This window comes from Perognathus longimembris, chromosome 4, assembly GCF_023159225.1.
Source record: "Perognathus longimembris pacificus isolate PPM17 chromosome 4, ASM2315922v1, whole genome shotgun sequence".
NCBI classification, from domain to species: Eukaryota; Metazoa; Chordata; class Mammalia; order Rodentia; family Heteromyidae; genus Perognathus; species Perognathus longimembris.
Window position 1 is genome coordinate 47,150,916 of NC_063164.1, and position 17,087 is coordinate 47,168,002.

Sequence of the window (17,087 nt, forward strand, 5' to 3'; positions counted from 1 at the left end):
CCAGGCCAAAGTCCATGGGCACTGCTGTAGGAGCTACTTTCACAGGCAGTGCTGTGGCTGCATCCATCTCTTTGCCCTTGTTGTTCTCTACCTGCTGAGGTTTCTGCTCATGGTGCTGTTTTTCTAGTTCCTGCTCCTGTGGCAGTGTGTGTTTATGCACCTGAGCTTCATGCTGCCTTGAGAGCTGTTCTGCAATGAGGATCTGCTGCTTCTGCATTAGACTTTGTGTGGCGAGGATCTCAGCAGTCTGTTTGGCCTTCTCCTCTAGTAGCATCTCTTTCTCGTTCTTCACCTCTGTGTTTTGTTTGTTTGTTTTGCCAGTCTTGGGGCTTGGACTCAGGGCCTGAGCACTGTCCCTGGCTTCTTTTTTCTCAAGGCTAGCACTCTACCACTTGAGCTACAGCGCCACTTCTGGCCCTTTTTCGTATATGTGGTGCTGGGGAATTGAACCCAGAGCCTCATGTACACAAGGCAAGCACTCTTGCCACTAGGCCACACTCCCAGTCCAACCTCTGGTTATTTTTGTGGCAGATCTTTCAACTGTTTGTTGAGCTCTTCTGTTTTTCTGTGTAACACTCTTTCCATTTCCTGGGCATTCCTCATCAGAGCATGTGTGTCCTCTAACTCTTTCTGAAGAATGACAATTTCCTTCTTGAGACTGTTGCTTTCCATCTTTCTCCTCCTTGGACATTCCCTTTTCCAATGTCCGTTTAGCTTGCAATAAGCACATTGGTCTTGTCCTAGAGGATCCCTATTTCCATTTGCAAATGAGTTATGCCATCACAGATGGTTTCTTGATCCCTGTCCTGGTGCTGTTGCTAAAACTTGAGCCCCCTTTTTAAACTTTTCTTCCTCCAGTATATCTCTGTTATCAAACACTCATTGGGCTATTGCTACCAACTCAGATAACACCTTTCCCTCAAAACCTTCTAATTTTTGAAGTTTTTCCCTAATATCTGGGGCCGACTGAGCAACAAAGGCCAGATTTAGGGCTCGTTGATTCTCTGGGGCCTCAGGATCCATAGGTGTAAAGGTCCTATAGGCCTCCAAGAGCCGCTCCAGAAAAGAAGCGGGAGACTCATTGGGGAGCTGTACAATCTCACTAACCTTAGATAAATTAATTGGCTTCCTAGCCGCTGCCCGTATCCCTGCTAACAGAATCTGGCGATAACTGGCAAGTGTCTTCTTACTTCGGTCACTGTTGCATTCCCAGTTTGGGTGAGTCAGGGAAAAAACGGGGTCAGTAGGGGAGCCCCTCAGGTTATTACAACATTCAGTTACGAAAAGAATTTCTTGGGGTTGGGGATTTAGCTCAGCGGAAAAGCTCTTACCTGGCAAGTGGAGTTTTGTCCTCAGCTCTGGAAACACACACACACACACACACACACACACACCCCTCTTTTCCCTCTTCAAACTAACCAATTTAGAGTAGAGGGGCAATTCGAGCAGCAAAGCAGAGCCTGCTGCATTAGGCATACAAGGGGAGCAGCCCCCACTCTGTGTTGGCCGATTTTCGGTAGATTGTGCACCCTTCTGAACAAGGTAAATTTGCCTTGGTGAGACAGCTCTTTGCTATCGTGTCCTTTGGTTGTGATTCTGGTGGATTTTGGAGACGATATTTACTTCAGTGTCTTTCTCAGTCAAAACACACAAGGTTGACTAATCAATTGGAGTAGAATTAAAATATATAACTGGGAAGAGGTGTTAGGAGGGCTCTATTTTTTTCACTGTTAAAAAAGATAAGGTCATATATTTCACCAACATTATATGCAAAAGTTAGAAAATGAGGACAGTAAGAATGGCTAAATTTAAATGTTACGATAGACTCAGGAATATGTCTGTGTATGAAAACACGCGGTAGAAAATGCTTGGATCCTGAGGTGCCAAAAGTGTCTGTAAGATTCACACAGAACACATTCCTTTTCTCGCCACACCCTTAAGGGTACCAAAAGAAAAGACTCCTAGTAAGACACCACCCCTGGTTCATCGCGTCCAAAGCGGAAAAACTACATCTCCCAGAATGCAGTGCGACAACGTCCAGTGGACGGTGCGCCCAGAGAGTGCATGCCGGGACATAGAATTTCCGCTTCTGAACGGCTTGAAGGAGTTTCTTCTGTCTCCGCGACTCTGGTGCTTCCTAACTTGGAGTCTTTGAGGACTAAGCCAAGAGACTGAAACGCTCAGGCTAGTATTTCGTTATTATTCCCAACCAGTTACTGCCGCTGCAAGGTAACAAGGCGAACGCCCATTTCCGGTTGGCTGGTTGCCTTGGAAACGAGTAAGCGCTGTATTCTGGCAGTTATGGCGGGGCTGGGCAGCGCTCAGATCCCGGACGGGGAGTTCACAGCCATGGTGTACAGGCTCATCCGCGATGCCCACTACGCAGAGGCCGTGCAGCTACTCGGCGCACAGCTGCAACACAGCCCCAAAAGCCGCGCCGGCCTCTCCCTGCTCGGCTACTGCTACTACCGCCTGCAGGAGTTCGCCCTGGCCGCAGAGTGCTATGAGCAGCTGGGCCAGCTCTACCCCGACATTGAACAGTACCGCCTGTACCAGGCCCAGGCCCTGTACAAGGCCTGCCTCTACCCAGAGGCCACCCGCGTCGCCTTCCTCCTCCTCGACAACCCTGCCTACCACAGCCGGGTCCTCCGCCTGCAGGCCGCTATCAAGTACAGTGAGGGAGACCTGCCAGGGGCCAGGAGCCTGGTGGAGCAGCTGCTGGGTGGGGAAGCTGGAGAGGAGGGAGGGGGTGAGAACGACCCTGATGGCCAGGTCAACCTGGGATGTTTGCTCTACAAGGAGGGACACTATGAAGCTGCCTGTTCCAAGTTCTTTGGGGCCCTGCAGTCTTCAGGCTATCAGCCTGACCTTTCCTACAACTTAGCTTTGGCCTATTACAGCAACAGACACTATGCTCCAGCTCTGAAACACATAGCTGACATTATTGAGCGTGGAATCCGCCAGCACCCAGAGCTGGGTGTGGGCATGACCACTGAGGGCATTGATGTTCGCAGTGTAGGCAACACCTTAGTCCTCCACCAGACTGCTCTGGTGGAAGCCTTCAACCTCAAGGCAGCCATAGAATACCAGCTGAAGAACTTTGAGGCTGCTCAAGAAGCCCTCACTGACATGCCCCCTAGGGCAGAGGAAGAGTTAGACCCTGTGACCCTGCACAACCAGGCACTCATGAACATGGATACCAGGCCTACTGAGGGCTTTGAAAAACTGCAGTTTTTGCTCCAACAGAATCCCTTCCCCCCAGAGACCTTTGGCAACCTCTTACTTCTTTACTGTAAATATGAGTATTTTGATCTGGCAGCAGATGTCCTGGCAGAGAATGCTCATTTGACTTATAAGTTCCTCTCACCCTATCTCTATGAATTCTTGGATGCAATGATCACTTGCCAGACAGCTCCTGAAGAGGCTTTCATTAAGCTTGATGGGCTAGCTGGGATGTTGACTGAACAGCTCCGGAAACTCACTATACAAGTACAAGAAGCAAGACACAATAGAGATGATGACCTTGTCAAAAAGGCAGTGAATGAATATGATGATGCCCTTGAGAAGTACATTCCTGTTTTGATGGCCCAGGCAAAAATCTACTGGAACCTTGAAAATTATTCAATGGTAGAAAAGATCTTCCGCAAGTCCGTGGAATTCTGTAATGAACATGATGTGTGGAAATTGAATGTGGCTCATGTTCTTTTCATGCAGGAAAACAAATACAAAGAAGCCATTGGTTTCTATGAGCCCATAGTCAAGAAACATTATGATAACATCCTGAATGTCAGTGCTATTGTGTTAGCCAATCTCTGTGTTTCCTATATTATGACCAGTCAAAATGAAGAAGCTGAGGAGCTGATGAGGAAGATTGAAAAGGAGGAAGAGCATCTATCTTATGATGACCCCGACAAGAAAATCTACCATCTCTGTATTGTGAATTTGGTGATAGGAACACTTTATTGTGCCAAAGGAAATTATGACTTTGGCATTTCTCGAGTTATCAAAAGCTTGGAACCGTACAATAAAAAGCTAGGTACTGATACTTGGTATTATGCTAAAAGGTGCTTCCTGTCCTTACTAGAGAACATGTCAAAGCATACAATCATGCTTCGTGACAATGTTATTGAAGAATGTGTCCAGTTTCTCGAACACTGTGAAGTTTTTGGTAGGAACATACCTGCTGTTATAGAGCAACCTTTGGAAGAGGAAAGAATGCATACTGGAAAGAATACAGTCACATATGAATCCAGACAGTTAAGAGCTTTAATTTATGAGATTATAGGATGGAATATGTAGCTATTATGCATAATGGTTTAATCATATACTTCATTTTGTAAACTTTGTCCTTTTTTAAATCTGCAATTAGTCTTGGCGTTTGTATTTGCTATATGTTCAATTTTGTACATTTTACCAGTATAAGAAAAGATAAGTTTTTTAGTTACCAGTATAAGAAAAGATAAATTTTTCACTGTTAACTTTTCTCACAATATTGTGTGATCTTTACTCCAGAAGCTGTGCAAAGCTTTGGGATTAGCAGAACTGTTGGGTTTATTAGGTCTTTGAACACTATATTCTTTTTATGGTTGGTTTGATGTTGCTTTTGAAGAACTTTCACATGTATTACAGTATCCAGAGATTAGACACTAAATCTATAACCCAGAGAAGCTAATGTGAATGATCTGGGTATATAAATCATTTCTGGGACTGTTTGTTTTAGCCTCTCAATTTAGCCCCAATTGTACTAATACATGTGTATTTTTAGAGTTTGGGATGTTTTGGCAGTGGTTTACAATATTGACAAATGTTTTTATTTTCTTTTAAGATAGGGTCTCGCTATGTAGCTCAGGCTGGCCTGGAACTTGCCATCCCCTTTCCTCAGCCTCTTGGAGCGTTGAGATTACAGGCATGTGCCAGCACAGCAGCCCCCAAACAATGGTTTATTTAAATGGTTCTTTTAATGTGGAAGACTCAATGGGCAGTCTTGCTCACTTACCTGTCATGCTGTGGTGTAGATAATAAATGATTACCAAAGACATTTTCATGGCTCTCTTTTGTTCATTTGTAATTTGAATATATGAGCAAGATAAATAAAAATTGAGAACTCAGTTATTCCAACAGTTGAGTTGGAATATGTGCAATTTAGGAAATGGTGTAGTGTCCATGTTGCTCTGGCTTTGGTAAAGAAGAGCTTCTACTATTCCCCTATACCTGCCTTTCTGCTCTATACCTGACAACACCGTCCTTTTTTTTTTTTTGCCAGTCCTGGGACTTGAACTCAGGACCTTGACACTGTCCCTGGGCTTCATTGTTCAAGGCTAGCATTTGACCGCCTGAGCCACAGCACCAATTCTGGCTTTTTTATGTGGTACTGAGGAATTGAACCCAGGGCATCGTACATGCTAAGCAAGCACTCTACCACTAAGCCACATTTCCAGCCTGAAAAAGACAGTTCTTACAGATAGTTTCAATCCATAACTCACAATTGTTTTGTGGGTTCCCTATTTTTCCCAATAGTCTTTGGGAATCCCTGATTCTTCTGATCAGGAATGTTAATTTCAGAAACCTGTAAGAGATTCAATACTTGTTTCTCTGCCCCTTATTCCTTTAAAAATAAATGTAACCCCAATCTGACCTGGCTTTGAAAAAGAAAATGTAAGTAGTAAATTCAATCATTAAATTACTGATTGAGATAATAGCCTACAAAATTAATAGTTTGTCATTCAGCCTAATTACTTTCCAGTGAACTGCAGTTCCTGCCATAAGTAGATTTTTTTCCCCTTTAGTGAGAAACTAGCCACAAAGGCACAAGATAGCAGCTTGATACAGCCAGGAGCACCAACTATTAGATGCTCAAGTTCTAGTAGATTAGAAAATTACTATGAACACTTGTTGTGAAGTTTAGTGGTTTGGATTAATGGCATTTCTAATTGTGTGTGTGTGTGTGTGCGCGCCCTAGTGCTCTATCACTTGAGCCATAGTTCCACTTCTGGCATTTTTTAGTTAACTGGAGATGAGTCTCGTAGAGTTTTTCCTGCCTAATCTTCAAACTGATCCTCAGATCTCTGCCTCCTGAGTAGCTAGGATTACAGTTGTGAGCCACAAAGACATTTCTAACCTTAATGATTGTTTTCATTTACCAATGATGAGAGAATCCTTAATCTGGAAGATAATGTTTAGCATAATCTGTAGTATGTCCTAGGGAACATTCTGTTTAGAACATGTTCTCTGTTAAACAACTTTGGTATTAAAAGTGTTGCTGCAGTATCTTTGTGCCCCTCCCAATCTCAAGGTTTTAAGATTTGGAAAAGTGGGGCTGGGAGTATGGCCTAGTGGCAAGTGTGCTTGCCTCGTATACATGAGGCCCTGGGTTCGATGCCTCAGCACCACATATACAGAAAATGGCCAGAGGTGGCGCTGTGGCTCAAGTGGCAGAGTGCTAGCCTTGAGCAAAAAAGAAGCCAGGGACAGTGCTCAGGCCCTGAGTTCACGGCCTAGGAAATGGCCAAAAAAAAAAATGGAAAAGTGAACTGAAATCCCATTTTCAACATGAAAATTTCTGTCCTCCCATTTACTTTTAACCAAATTTTTTTTTAAATTAAGGCATGTTAACTACTCAACAGCAAATGTTTTCCAGATTTCCTTTTGACAAGCAGGCTTTGTTCACTATTTACCCAAGGATATGTATTTGTGGTTTGTATGTATATGTAGTTAGGCCTTTTAAAGCATAAAAGTTTTTCAGAAGTTTTAACCCCTTGCTGCTGGGCAGTTGGGAAACCTCTTTAGTGATGTATCAGGAAGTCCTGACTGCTCACATCACTGATTGAGTGAAAAACGGTCAATCATGGCACCCCCTGACTCTCAGAGAAGTACTACCATCTGTATTTAGATGGCTACTAGTAATGTCTCCTAACCACAAACATAAAACCCAGGCCTACAACAGCTTGGGAGAGTGCATTCCTAACTCCTTGGGTACTTGCTGTCCTTTATTTTTAGGATATATGCCCTTTAATCCCATTTCAGGGTAATGTGCTATGTTTCTTGATTCTAAAAGGCCTTTAACACAAAATCTCCCTCACCCCCCGTAATTTTTATTCGATTGGAAAGGCTCCACCCCTAAAGCTCTGATAAAAGGACTTATTCAAAGAGCATTCATGTTGGTGTTAGAAGCACTTTTCTTTTTTTTTTTAATTATTATTTGAACACAATTTTTTTTGACAAGGTGTTGTGCAAAAAGGGTACAGTTACATAGTAGGGCAGTGTGTACATTTCTTGTGATATCTTATGCCCTGTTTTTCTTTCCCATCTCTAGGTCAGGTAGACATATATACAATACACAATGTATCAAGAACATATACAGCACCCACGTGGCCAAGCCCAAGAAAATTCACCTAGGGCTTTAAATGTAATGTCGATATTAGACAATATGTCGACAGTAGTCTTATATGAACGTACGTACATAGCTTTTGAACTATTGTATTCCACTGAGAGGTCAATTTTTGACCTTTATATGTTGAGTAGTTGTTTGGTTTTAGTTACACAGTGTTGGGTCGCTGCCCCAATCCTGTGGGAAATACCATTTGACAAGCAGTTTTTGGTTTCACAGACCTGGTCTCTACTGTCTCTCCGTCTCCCTTTCTTAACAGTCATATATCAGGGAGCTCATGCCCCTTTGTTTTCTATGTTCTAGGCTTGTCTCGCTCAACATTATTTGTTCAAGTTCTGACCATTTCCCTGCAAATAACCATATTTCACCATTCCTAATCGCTATGTAGTATTCCATTGTGTATAGGTACCATATTTTTTTGGATCTATTCATCTGTGGAGGGGCAACTGGGTTGTTTCCATATTTTGGCTATTGTGAATTGTGCCATGATAAACATGGAAGTACAAATGTCTTTTTGGTATCTTGGGACCTGCTGTTTAGGATAGATGCCTAGGAGTGGTATGGCTGGGTCATAGGGTAGGTCTTTATTGAGCTTTTTGAGAAACCTCCATACTGTTCTCCAAAGTGGTTGTACTAATTTGCACTCCCACCAACAATGGAGAAGGGTTCCTCTTTCCCCACACCCCCTCCAGCATTTGTTGTTGCCTGAGTTCAGAGTATATAGAAGCACTTTTCTTGATAAAAGGAAAACATTTTCTGTCTCTCTAAAGCTTTGGGTCTTATTTTTTTCTTTTTGCTGGGCCTGGGGCTTTTTAACTCAGAGCCTGGGCCATGTCCCTGAGCCTCTTTGTGCTCAAGGCTAATACTCTATCACTAGAGCCACAGCACCACTTCTGGCCTAAGTAGTTTATTGAAGATGCATCTCATTGACTTTCCTGCCCTGGCTGGCTTCAAACTGCAACCTTCAAGATCTCAACCTTGTGAGTAGCTGGGTCTTAATATTTTCACTAAGCAGTCCATTTTAAAGGGATAACATAAAACCAGTATTTGTAATCTTAGTCAACCCTTGGTCTTCATATGCCCATACAGAATTGAGCATGTTTATATTACTGGAGCTTTAGGGCAGAAGCCCTGGCTCTCAGAGTTCCCAAAAGACTAAGCCTAGACCACCAATCCCAATACACTAACCAAGAGTGAGTAATGGTGAAAGGAAGTGAAATGATTAATAGATCAAAAAAGACTCAATGACCCTGAAATCCATCTTGACAGGGCTAACGAAGACTTTCAAAATTTAAAGTCATCTCAAGGTCTGATCAATGGGATCTAGAGAAATTATCAATGCCATCACTTGAGGGGAGTCTTCTGGTTTCCATGAGATGGTAACTCCTGCTCAAGGTTGCAGCCTCACCTTTACAGGTAACTAACTGCCTTCATCTGGGAGGGGATCATGAAGTGATTGGTCCTGAGACTCACTGTTGCTTAGCAAAGGTGTTTATCAAACTATGTTATTCCTGGCATCCAACAGAACTGCAAAAGAGAGCAACTCAAGAAAAAATAGGAGGCAAAAATAAAGCCAGAGAGGGGCACATTTGAGTTAGGCCAATGACAGGTGCCTTCCCTCATTTCTGCACAAGGAGACATAACTATTTTCTCAGACATGAACAAGAACATGGTCTCTCATTGCCCAAGTACTAGACCGCTTTGATTAGAAATGATATACGTCCCAAAGGCGTTGGATACATCATGGCAGTTCATCTTTGAATGTGGCCTTAGCCAGGGCATGGAACAGAGTGTACAGTGGCTGACTGACCCATTCAAGAGAAACAGACCACTGGAAACTGGGAGCACTCTGTAGGGATGAGGTGAATGAATCATCTACTACAGGTTAGATGCCCAAATAGATAAACTTGTTAGAAAATGTGATAAGGCAAATGAAAGCCGGGCACTGTTGGTTCATGCTTGTCATCCTAGCTACTCAGGAGACTGAGATTTGAGGATTGTGGTTCAAAGCCAATCCAGGCAGTAGAGACTCATCTCCAATTAACGACTAGAAAACGAAAAGTGGTGCTACGCCTCAAAGGGGTAGAGTGCTAGCAAAAGAGCTCACGGACTGTGCCCACATCTTGAGTTCAAGACCCACAGCCAACCAACCAAAAAATAATAATAATAAATGAGTTGAAGTAAAACTTTCTGGTGTTAGTTCCCCACAATCTTCATACTGGTGTCCCAGTTATTTATATTGGAATTCTGTGTCTAGGAAGCACTCTAAAGTAATGGCTACCTAAATAACATCACCAAAAACAAATCTTTCCAATGAGTAGCAATATTTCCAAATAGAATTTGGACCTAAAACAAAAAACTTCTATAGTTCAATAGTAGGAGTTAAAATCTTAGTGCAGCTAGCTAGTGATTACTGAAATGGATCACGTAAAAACAAAGCTCATCTCAGTCTCATCTTCAGTCATCCCAGAACCCAGACAGCTACAATCTCCCAGTGTGGAAACAACAGGCAAGGATAAAACTCAGTATCTGTGCTCATGTTCTCTTCACTACTGGAGAAGCTATTCATGGGTTCAGAATGTATCCTATTTTCTCCAAGTAACAGTATAATGCTGTTGAAGTTTAAATGAAACCAATAGGAAATAAAACTTTCTGTGCAATAATTGGTTATGGAATGGTTTTATTTGTTCCCAGAACACCTTTAAAAAATCACACATGGGTACTTGCTTTAGAACAATACAGTCTAGGAAAACTAATAAAAGGAGAATCTGAACATAACTGAAAGCAGAGTCTACAGACTATGTGGTGAGCCCTTGTGGAAAACAGAATGGCTCAGGATGAATTAACAAAGCTATGTTGAACTCTCCAGGAAATCTTCCTTGCCACTACACATCCATTTTTAGACTATAAATTTAAAGAGAACTGTTTTTATATGCATTAGTTACAGCAGTATAATGGCATACATACAAATGTTTACCCACATGTAGCTCCCAAAAGACTAGTATAGTACTGGCAGGGATATGTACTGCCTTGTAGGAAGACTCAGGATATTATTCAAGTCAAGTTGTATCAGAGCCAAGCTATTCCACAGACTTAGCAAAAATGGACAAAAATATTATCTACTCACATTTCTTGTAAGATTTACTATTGTCTAGGAACAGAGAAATAGTTTGAAGGCACCATCACACAAAAAGGACACAGAACAGAAGAAATAAAAACTATCCTTCTAGGCTCAGATCTTCTAGGACGCTGTGTGAGCAAACATCCAGGAGCATGTAGGAAGTATCTCAAGACTTAGTGAGTTTGTCACATTTACCAGGCCACATCTTAGGGCTTCAAGACTGGGACAGAAGAAAACACTAGGAGTGGGCAGTTGTTACAAATCCCACTGATTAGATGTGTCAACATACAGGTTCACCATACAATTAAGTATGCTAGATGACCCACGGCAACATTGTGGGAAAGAGTATCAGTTTCAACATATAAATAGTTAATTCCTGACATGCTTTTGAAGAGGACTAGCCTTGAATTGCTAAACAGCCTCTGTCTTAGAAGACCTACCCTCTTCCACTCATAAATGTCTATTTTATGGAAAAAGAAAATCCTAACAAGGCACTGAGAGCTTTGGGGGATATTAAGTCACTCAACAAATAACTCCGCAGGAAATGTACCAATACAACCATTTCATAACATTTTTGTTAACCAGATTCCTTAAAAGAAAAAAATACATTTCATAGGGTACTTGTAGTATTAAAAAAAAACAATGAAGTGCCTTAAAACTATAGATGTTGCTTAGAATCTGCACTAATTTGCAAAGGCTTAGAATGGGAATTCAAAAAAATGTTACTAGTAATATTTGTATGTTTTCCTTATGAAAGTAAAAATCGTTAGAAACCAAAAGCAAGTCTTTTCATATTCACTGAAGTAAAGTTACTGTGACAGAGCTTTAGCCTGGGTGTGGCATATGTGGAGTCCTTCTTTTCTTTGTTAAGGAATTAATTACTGTAGTTAGAAAAGCATTTGAGAATGCTCATTCACAGAAGATCTTCCAAGGTATAAAAGGGAATGTTCCTGCTGGCTGCTGGTGGCTCATGCCTATTATCCTAGGAGGCTGAGATCTGAGGATCTTGGTTCAAGGCCAACCTGGGCAGGAAAGTCTGTGAGACTCTTAACTCCAATTGGCCACCAGAAAATCAGAAGTAACCCTGTGGGTCAAGTGGTAGAGCACTAGCCTTGAGCTGAAGAACTCAGGGACAGTGCCCAGGACCAGAGTTCATGCCCCACGATGGACACCACTCTCCCCGCCCCAAAAAGGGATTGCTTCTGAACCAAATAAGATTGAACACTAACTAGGAATTTAACAATGTGTTTTGTTTTGTTTTGTTTTGTTTTTAACGTAGATACAACCTAGGTCATGATATACTCAGCTATAAATCCAAAGAAATTTCATCAGGTCTTACATTATTTTCCACATCAAATTATAAAAATTAATTTCCTATTTTCAAATTAGTAGAAATATGGAGATGAAAAACAAGTTGAAAAATCCATATACAAACAGAAAAAAAAACCCAGCTTCACACCCTTTTTGAATAAAAAAATTCTTAGATCAGGTCCATTTTATTAATAATGTTTCTATAATTGACATTATACAAGCAGTTTTTACAGTTATATTTCACACTGAAGACAAACACTATTTGGCTTAGGGAATAGAAAGCTGAATAACTTACAACCTTCCTATCAGGTACTATATTTCAACAGTTTAAGTAAGCTTGCAATTTCTTTATTGTAGTACATAAGAACATTTCTCCCTTTCAGGAATATGAAATGAGTTAAGAATTAAATAAATATGTGGACATATGGCTCACAGGGGAACATAAAGCTTTGAGCAAAACTATCCCACACACTCATGAAGACACTGAATTCTTCTGCTTTTCTCCTACCATGAACTAAATCCTAACTAAAGTCAGAGTTGCTAAAAGATTAAGTGGTAGAAAGTTATTGAAACTGTCTAATTTTGGTCTCAGTACTTCTTAGAATGGAGTAATGCTTTCCACAGCATTCCATTTGGCTGTCTAAAGCACCAAGTTTTGAGTCTATCCCTACTCATCCAAGTTTTTTATTCTATCCCTACTAAATAACAGTGCTCTATTACTGAGTTCAATCAAACCCAGCCCTGGATGACCATTTAAGGGAACATACTTCTGATTAGGACTTAAGAGCTTCTCTGATCAGCTAAAGCTCAGAAGCTGTTAACTGTTAAGAATGTGACAAAGAAAAAAATCTCTGGGGTTAACATGTAGAGAGGCATTTTCAAAAATTAAATCTTGGGTTTAATTAATTAGTCTAGGGAAAAGGATTCCTTGGAACAATCTGTGTGTGGGATAATATGCACATTGATAGAACATCATTCTTTATTCTACTCTTGTTTTTCAAAATATATCAGCACACTAGTATATGCACACTAGAAGGCTTCCCACTTCATAAATAACCCCAGAGTAATGGCCTATACTGTCATCACTTAGACACAAACTTCCAATTCCTCAAAAGAGGAAACAACTTGATTCTGTTTGCTGTGTTTAAACACTGGGAACAATAAAATGTAGCTTTGATAATTCTTAAACTGAAATGGCTCATGTATACCTAGAACAAAAGTAAACTCACTTGTATACTACTATAAATTGCACCAACATTAAGGCAACCATTTATCTAAGGGTCAATAAAGCCTGTTCACATTGAGTCTTTAGTATTCATCAGTGCTACTTACTAGCAGCAAGTTACCATTCCCACTGAAACCCCAATCCACAGGTAACATAATCAAATTTAAGAAAAATGCTACAAGTATTATTAACTTGAGAAAGACAAGTCAGTGTTACCCAGTACCCCAGCACTGAAAAATCAACTAGGTTTACGGGCTTTAAAAATTTTAAATTAAATTATTCAAATAAGTGTAAAAGCCCAATATAAACAATATTCTCCTAGCTTTACTTTATGAAGCTATTTTCAGATATTTCAGAAATAAGAGGCATGGGTTAAGTGCTATGTGCAGACTAGTGAGGTACCTCCAGAACTGGGTGCGTGACAAGTTGGGGAAGGCATTCTGATACAGTAAATCAGAATAAACAGTACAGATGAACATTCCTGTGTTTAAAAATGATACTTGTATAAATGATTCCAACTATAAAATATAGTCACCATTATAAAATCAAGGTTGGGGAGCCCTGGCATATATGGAAAAAGAAAAACAAGGATATAGTTCACTATCTTCCCTAAGGTTCACAAAGAATAATGAACACAACAATTTCAGGTATAGCATTTATAAATCCTAATATCAAATACAGATCTCTGTGCCAAAAGATGAACTCTCTGGGAAAGAATGTTGTACCAGTCACATGCAAAGGAATGGATCTAATAAATCTGTTTTATTAAACATTATTTAGTAGCATGTATACACAATCAGTGAGATATTAATACCTTAGTAAATTTTACATTTTGATCACCAATTAGAGAAATCACCTTCATTAATAGATGCATTTTATGAAGCAGAAGATCTTACAATTCTAGAGGCAATTTCCTTACCAAGTGTCCAACTACTTCAAACCATCATGGGCTTAAGCAAGTATCTGCTGGAAATTTTATAACTAAAACTAAATCACCAATGAAGAGACACAAGTTCTAAAAAATAAATAGTTTTTGTTGTTAAACTAACAATTTTGATTTGCCTACAGATTTAAGTTTTGTTAGTTTGTGGCCAATTTTAATAGTTAAAAATGATTCATCATTTTGAAGTCTTAAAAATATTTTGTCAATTTTAATTTTCACTTGTCTGGTTAAGGCTACTTCAGATATAAAAGATATCAAACTGCCCCAAAATACTTTGGAGCTGTTGCTACATACACAGACAGTGTGTCCTTTTAAAGGATTGTCTGCATTTGCACATACATTATCTGATTAAATATTAACTTTAAAAAATTATCAAAAGTTAGGTATTGCATTAAGAAAAGAATCCATCTCCAAATGTGAATCATGAAGCTTGACAGTGATTTAGTCATTTCACTTTTTTTAATATCAGGTTTGAATGTAAAAATGTTTGCTAAATGTGATTAATGTTCTTATAATTTAAGAAACAGGATATTTCAAACTTTTGATTATGGCCTATGCATTAATACATTTTTTTAAAATATAGGTTAGACCAGTAAGTCAAAAAAGGCAATAAACCATTATTAAGAACAAAATCAAAATTTTACTTGTATATGAAAATTTATCATGCAATTTGGGTTAATTTTTTTAAAGAATTTTTTCATTGAAATCACTGAGGCTTTCAAATTTAAGAGCCAAATGATGACTATCTTTTGCCAATCAATTCTTTCAACTGGTGACATCAGGGTCAGGGTTTTTGTTCTGTTCCTGTTGCAGCTTCTTCTGCAGCACAGCAACAAGCATGCAACAGCAGAAATATTACAACTCCAGGGAGGATAAGGGCCTCCATTTCATAGTAAACCTGTCCTTCACTTACAGTGAGTGGTTTGTCAAATTTTCTTATAAAACTTAAAATCTAGGATACAACCACAGGTTATTATATCCGTGATACAAATACAACCCAAACAGAAACATGGAGAACAAATGTGTCCTCTCATAGACTAATTTGCATACTGGTGATTTAAGGTTTTGTAACTACATACTAATTTCAAAGAAAACTGTAAGCCAAGCACCTTACAGATGATGGCATCCTAGCAGGTTGCCTATATGCATTCATGAATGTACTCTCTCAATGGTCTACTCCCAGTAGAATATGCTTTTAAAAACATATACATGGATCACTCCCCAGTGGAATCTTTGCTTAGGTAACTGCTTCCTAGTAATGTTCATTTTTAGTAAAAGGCTAAAACAATAGATGGTACCCAAATCTGCCTTTCTATTCCAAGAGGAAGCATCAGTATAAGACAGCTGGCAGCACCTTTCTCTGAAATAACTTGCAGCCTTGGGCTGCCAGACTAAAATTTGTAACAACTAATTGGCTGTAAGCTGATATACCTACAGTGACAGAAACTGAGGAATACCATCTGTCAACCCATAAATGTAAAAACAAAATGAAGTACAGACCCAATACAAACATTTTAAACTAACAAATGTAGCTGAAATATAGTCCATGATATTATTGATTACTGGTATAACCACAGATGAATAAACAAAAAGTAATATTTTTATAATGATGTTAATGGACTTATAAAAGGTTTCTGTTTCCAAAGATGTTATTGGGGTCCACATATTCCTTGACAGACTTCAGCATCCCAAAGCCGACATCAGAGATGCTTTCCTTTAGCCACTGCTTCCGTAACTTGCCCACTGGAAAAACAAAATAAAAAATGCTTCAATATACACCATGATGCTAGGAACCAATCAATCTTGTGACCATGAGTGAACAAACACTGTGTGATAAATGTTTTTATTCAAAAAATGAGAAATGTTTTGCTTTATTTGATTTATTGAGCCCACCAGACTATCAAGCTCATTAAGCGCAATGCATTCCCAGGGGAAGCCTGTGTTTCAGTGTCTCCTTTCTTTGTAAACTATGAAATGGAGGCTGAAGAAAGCCTGGACTGAAGTACAGACTATTTTACAAATAACAGTAGGATGAAAACATAGATTAAAAAAAATGCGATCATATCTTAACTACCAACATGCGAATATTTCAGAGAAAATGATGTTAACAACAACCACAACAAAAATCACATTGAATTTGTTGGGTACACTTAGGAAAAAGGACAAGATACAGATCTTTACAATATTTTATGAAACACAACATTTTTTAAAATGTAAGAAAATCTGAACCTTTCCTATGCCTATAGGAAAGAAATCTCGTTATGAAGTTTATATTTTCTTTTTACGATGTTCCTAAATAAAATTGCACATTCCCAAATAATGGTTACTTTCTGGATTTACAACTTTTTTTGGCATTGAAAGTATCAGATACCTAAATCGCTCTTAAATTTAACCTTTTGCTTTTTAAAACTCTATAATGTCCTTCCTTCTTGGTCTTATTAACAAGAAAAATATGTTAACATAATTCTATTTTAAAAGCATATATGCAAATGTCATTTCAAAACCCATTAACAAGTGCATAAAATATAGTGAAAGAAAGCAATGACTAGAACTTACATATATGTACATATGCAAAAGACTTTTTGGCATTGAAAAGTAAAGCAATATGCTGACCATGTGTCAAATGGGTAACTTTTAATTTACAGTTAGTATTATTTTTCATCTCAAACATATGCATTATTATGATTCAAATGGTCGTCATTTTCCACAAATATTCATTAATGATCCAGTCATCAACAGTGATTTAGCTGGCCAACTAAAATGAGAAACCTTCTTTCATTAAAGTATTGAGCCTGTCATTCTAAAATGCAGTCTCATTTATCAGGCTGTGCAATATATTATGGCATCTCCTTTTCAGAAACCTTAAATACCATTTCAGCTCAACTCAAACCATCTTTTATGCCAAGTTTTCCACAAAAACATCAAATTGTCATCAAAATAATAAATAGCATGATGCCCTTAAATAGCAAAGTATTTCTGCTTGGCTTTTGGAAATAAAATTACTGTTGATGTTGAGAGGAAAAACAAGGTTTGGCAGAAAGAAAAAAAAACTTTTGTTCAAGAAAGCTCTAAAATCAGACATGTAACAGTACAAATTCCT

At 39.2% G+C, this 17,087-nt stretch overlaps 2 protein-coding genes across 2 annotated transcripts in view; one reads left to right on the forward strand and one right to left on the reverse strand.

Annotated features, from left to right (window-relative positions):
* The first annotated feature begins 2,093 nt into the window (after positions 1-2,093).
* Positions 2,094-4,431, forward strand: LOC125350522 (tetratricopeptide repeat protein 30B). The gene has a single exon (XM_048345186.1). It carries the CDS (start codon positions 2,302-2,304, stop codon positions 4,297-4,299), a length of 1,998 nt encoding a protein of 665 aa, XP_048201143.1. The 5' UTR covers positions 2,094-2,301; the 3' UTR covers positions 4,300-4,431.
* An 8,349-nt stretch (positions 4,432-12,780) lies between these two features.
* Agps (alkylglycerone phosphate synthase) overlaps positions 12,781-17,087 on the reverse strand; it is a 110,614-nt gene continuing 106,307 nt past the window's right edge. The window contains exon 20 of the mRNA XM_048345185.1: positions 12,781-15,730. Coding sequence (XP_048201142.1) covers positions 15,609-15,730 — 122 coding nt within the window. The 3' untranslated portion in view covers positions 12,781-15,608. The remainder of the gene's footprint in view (positions 15,731-17,087) is intronic.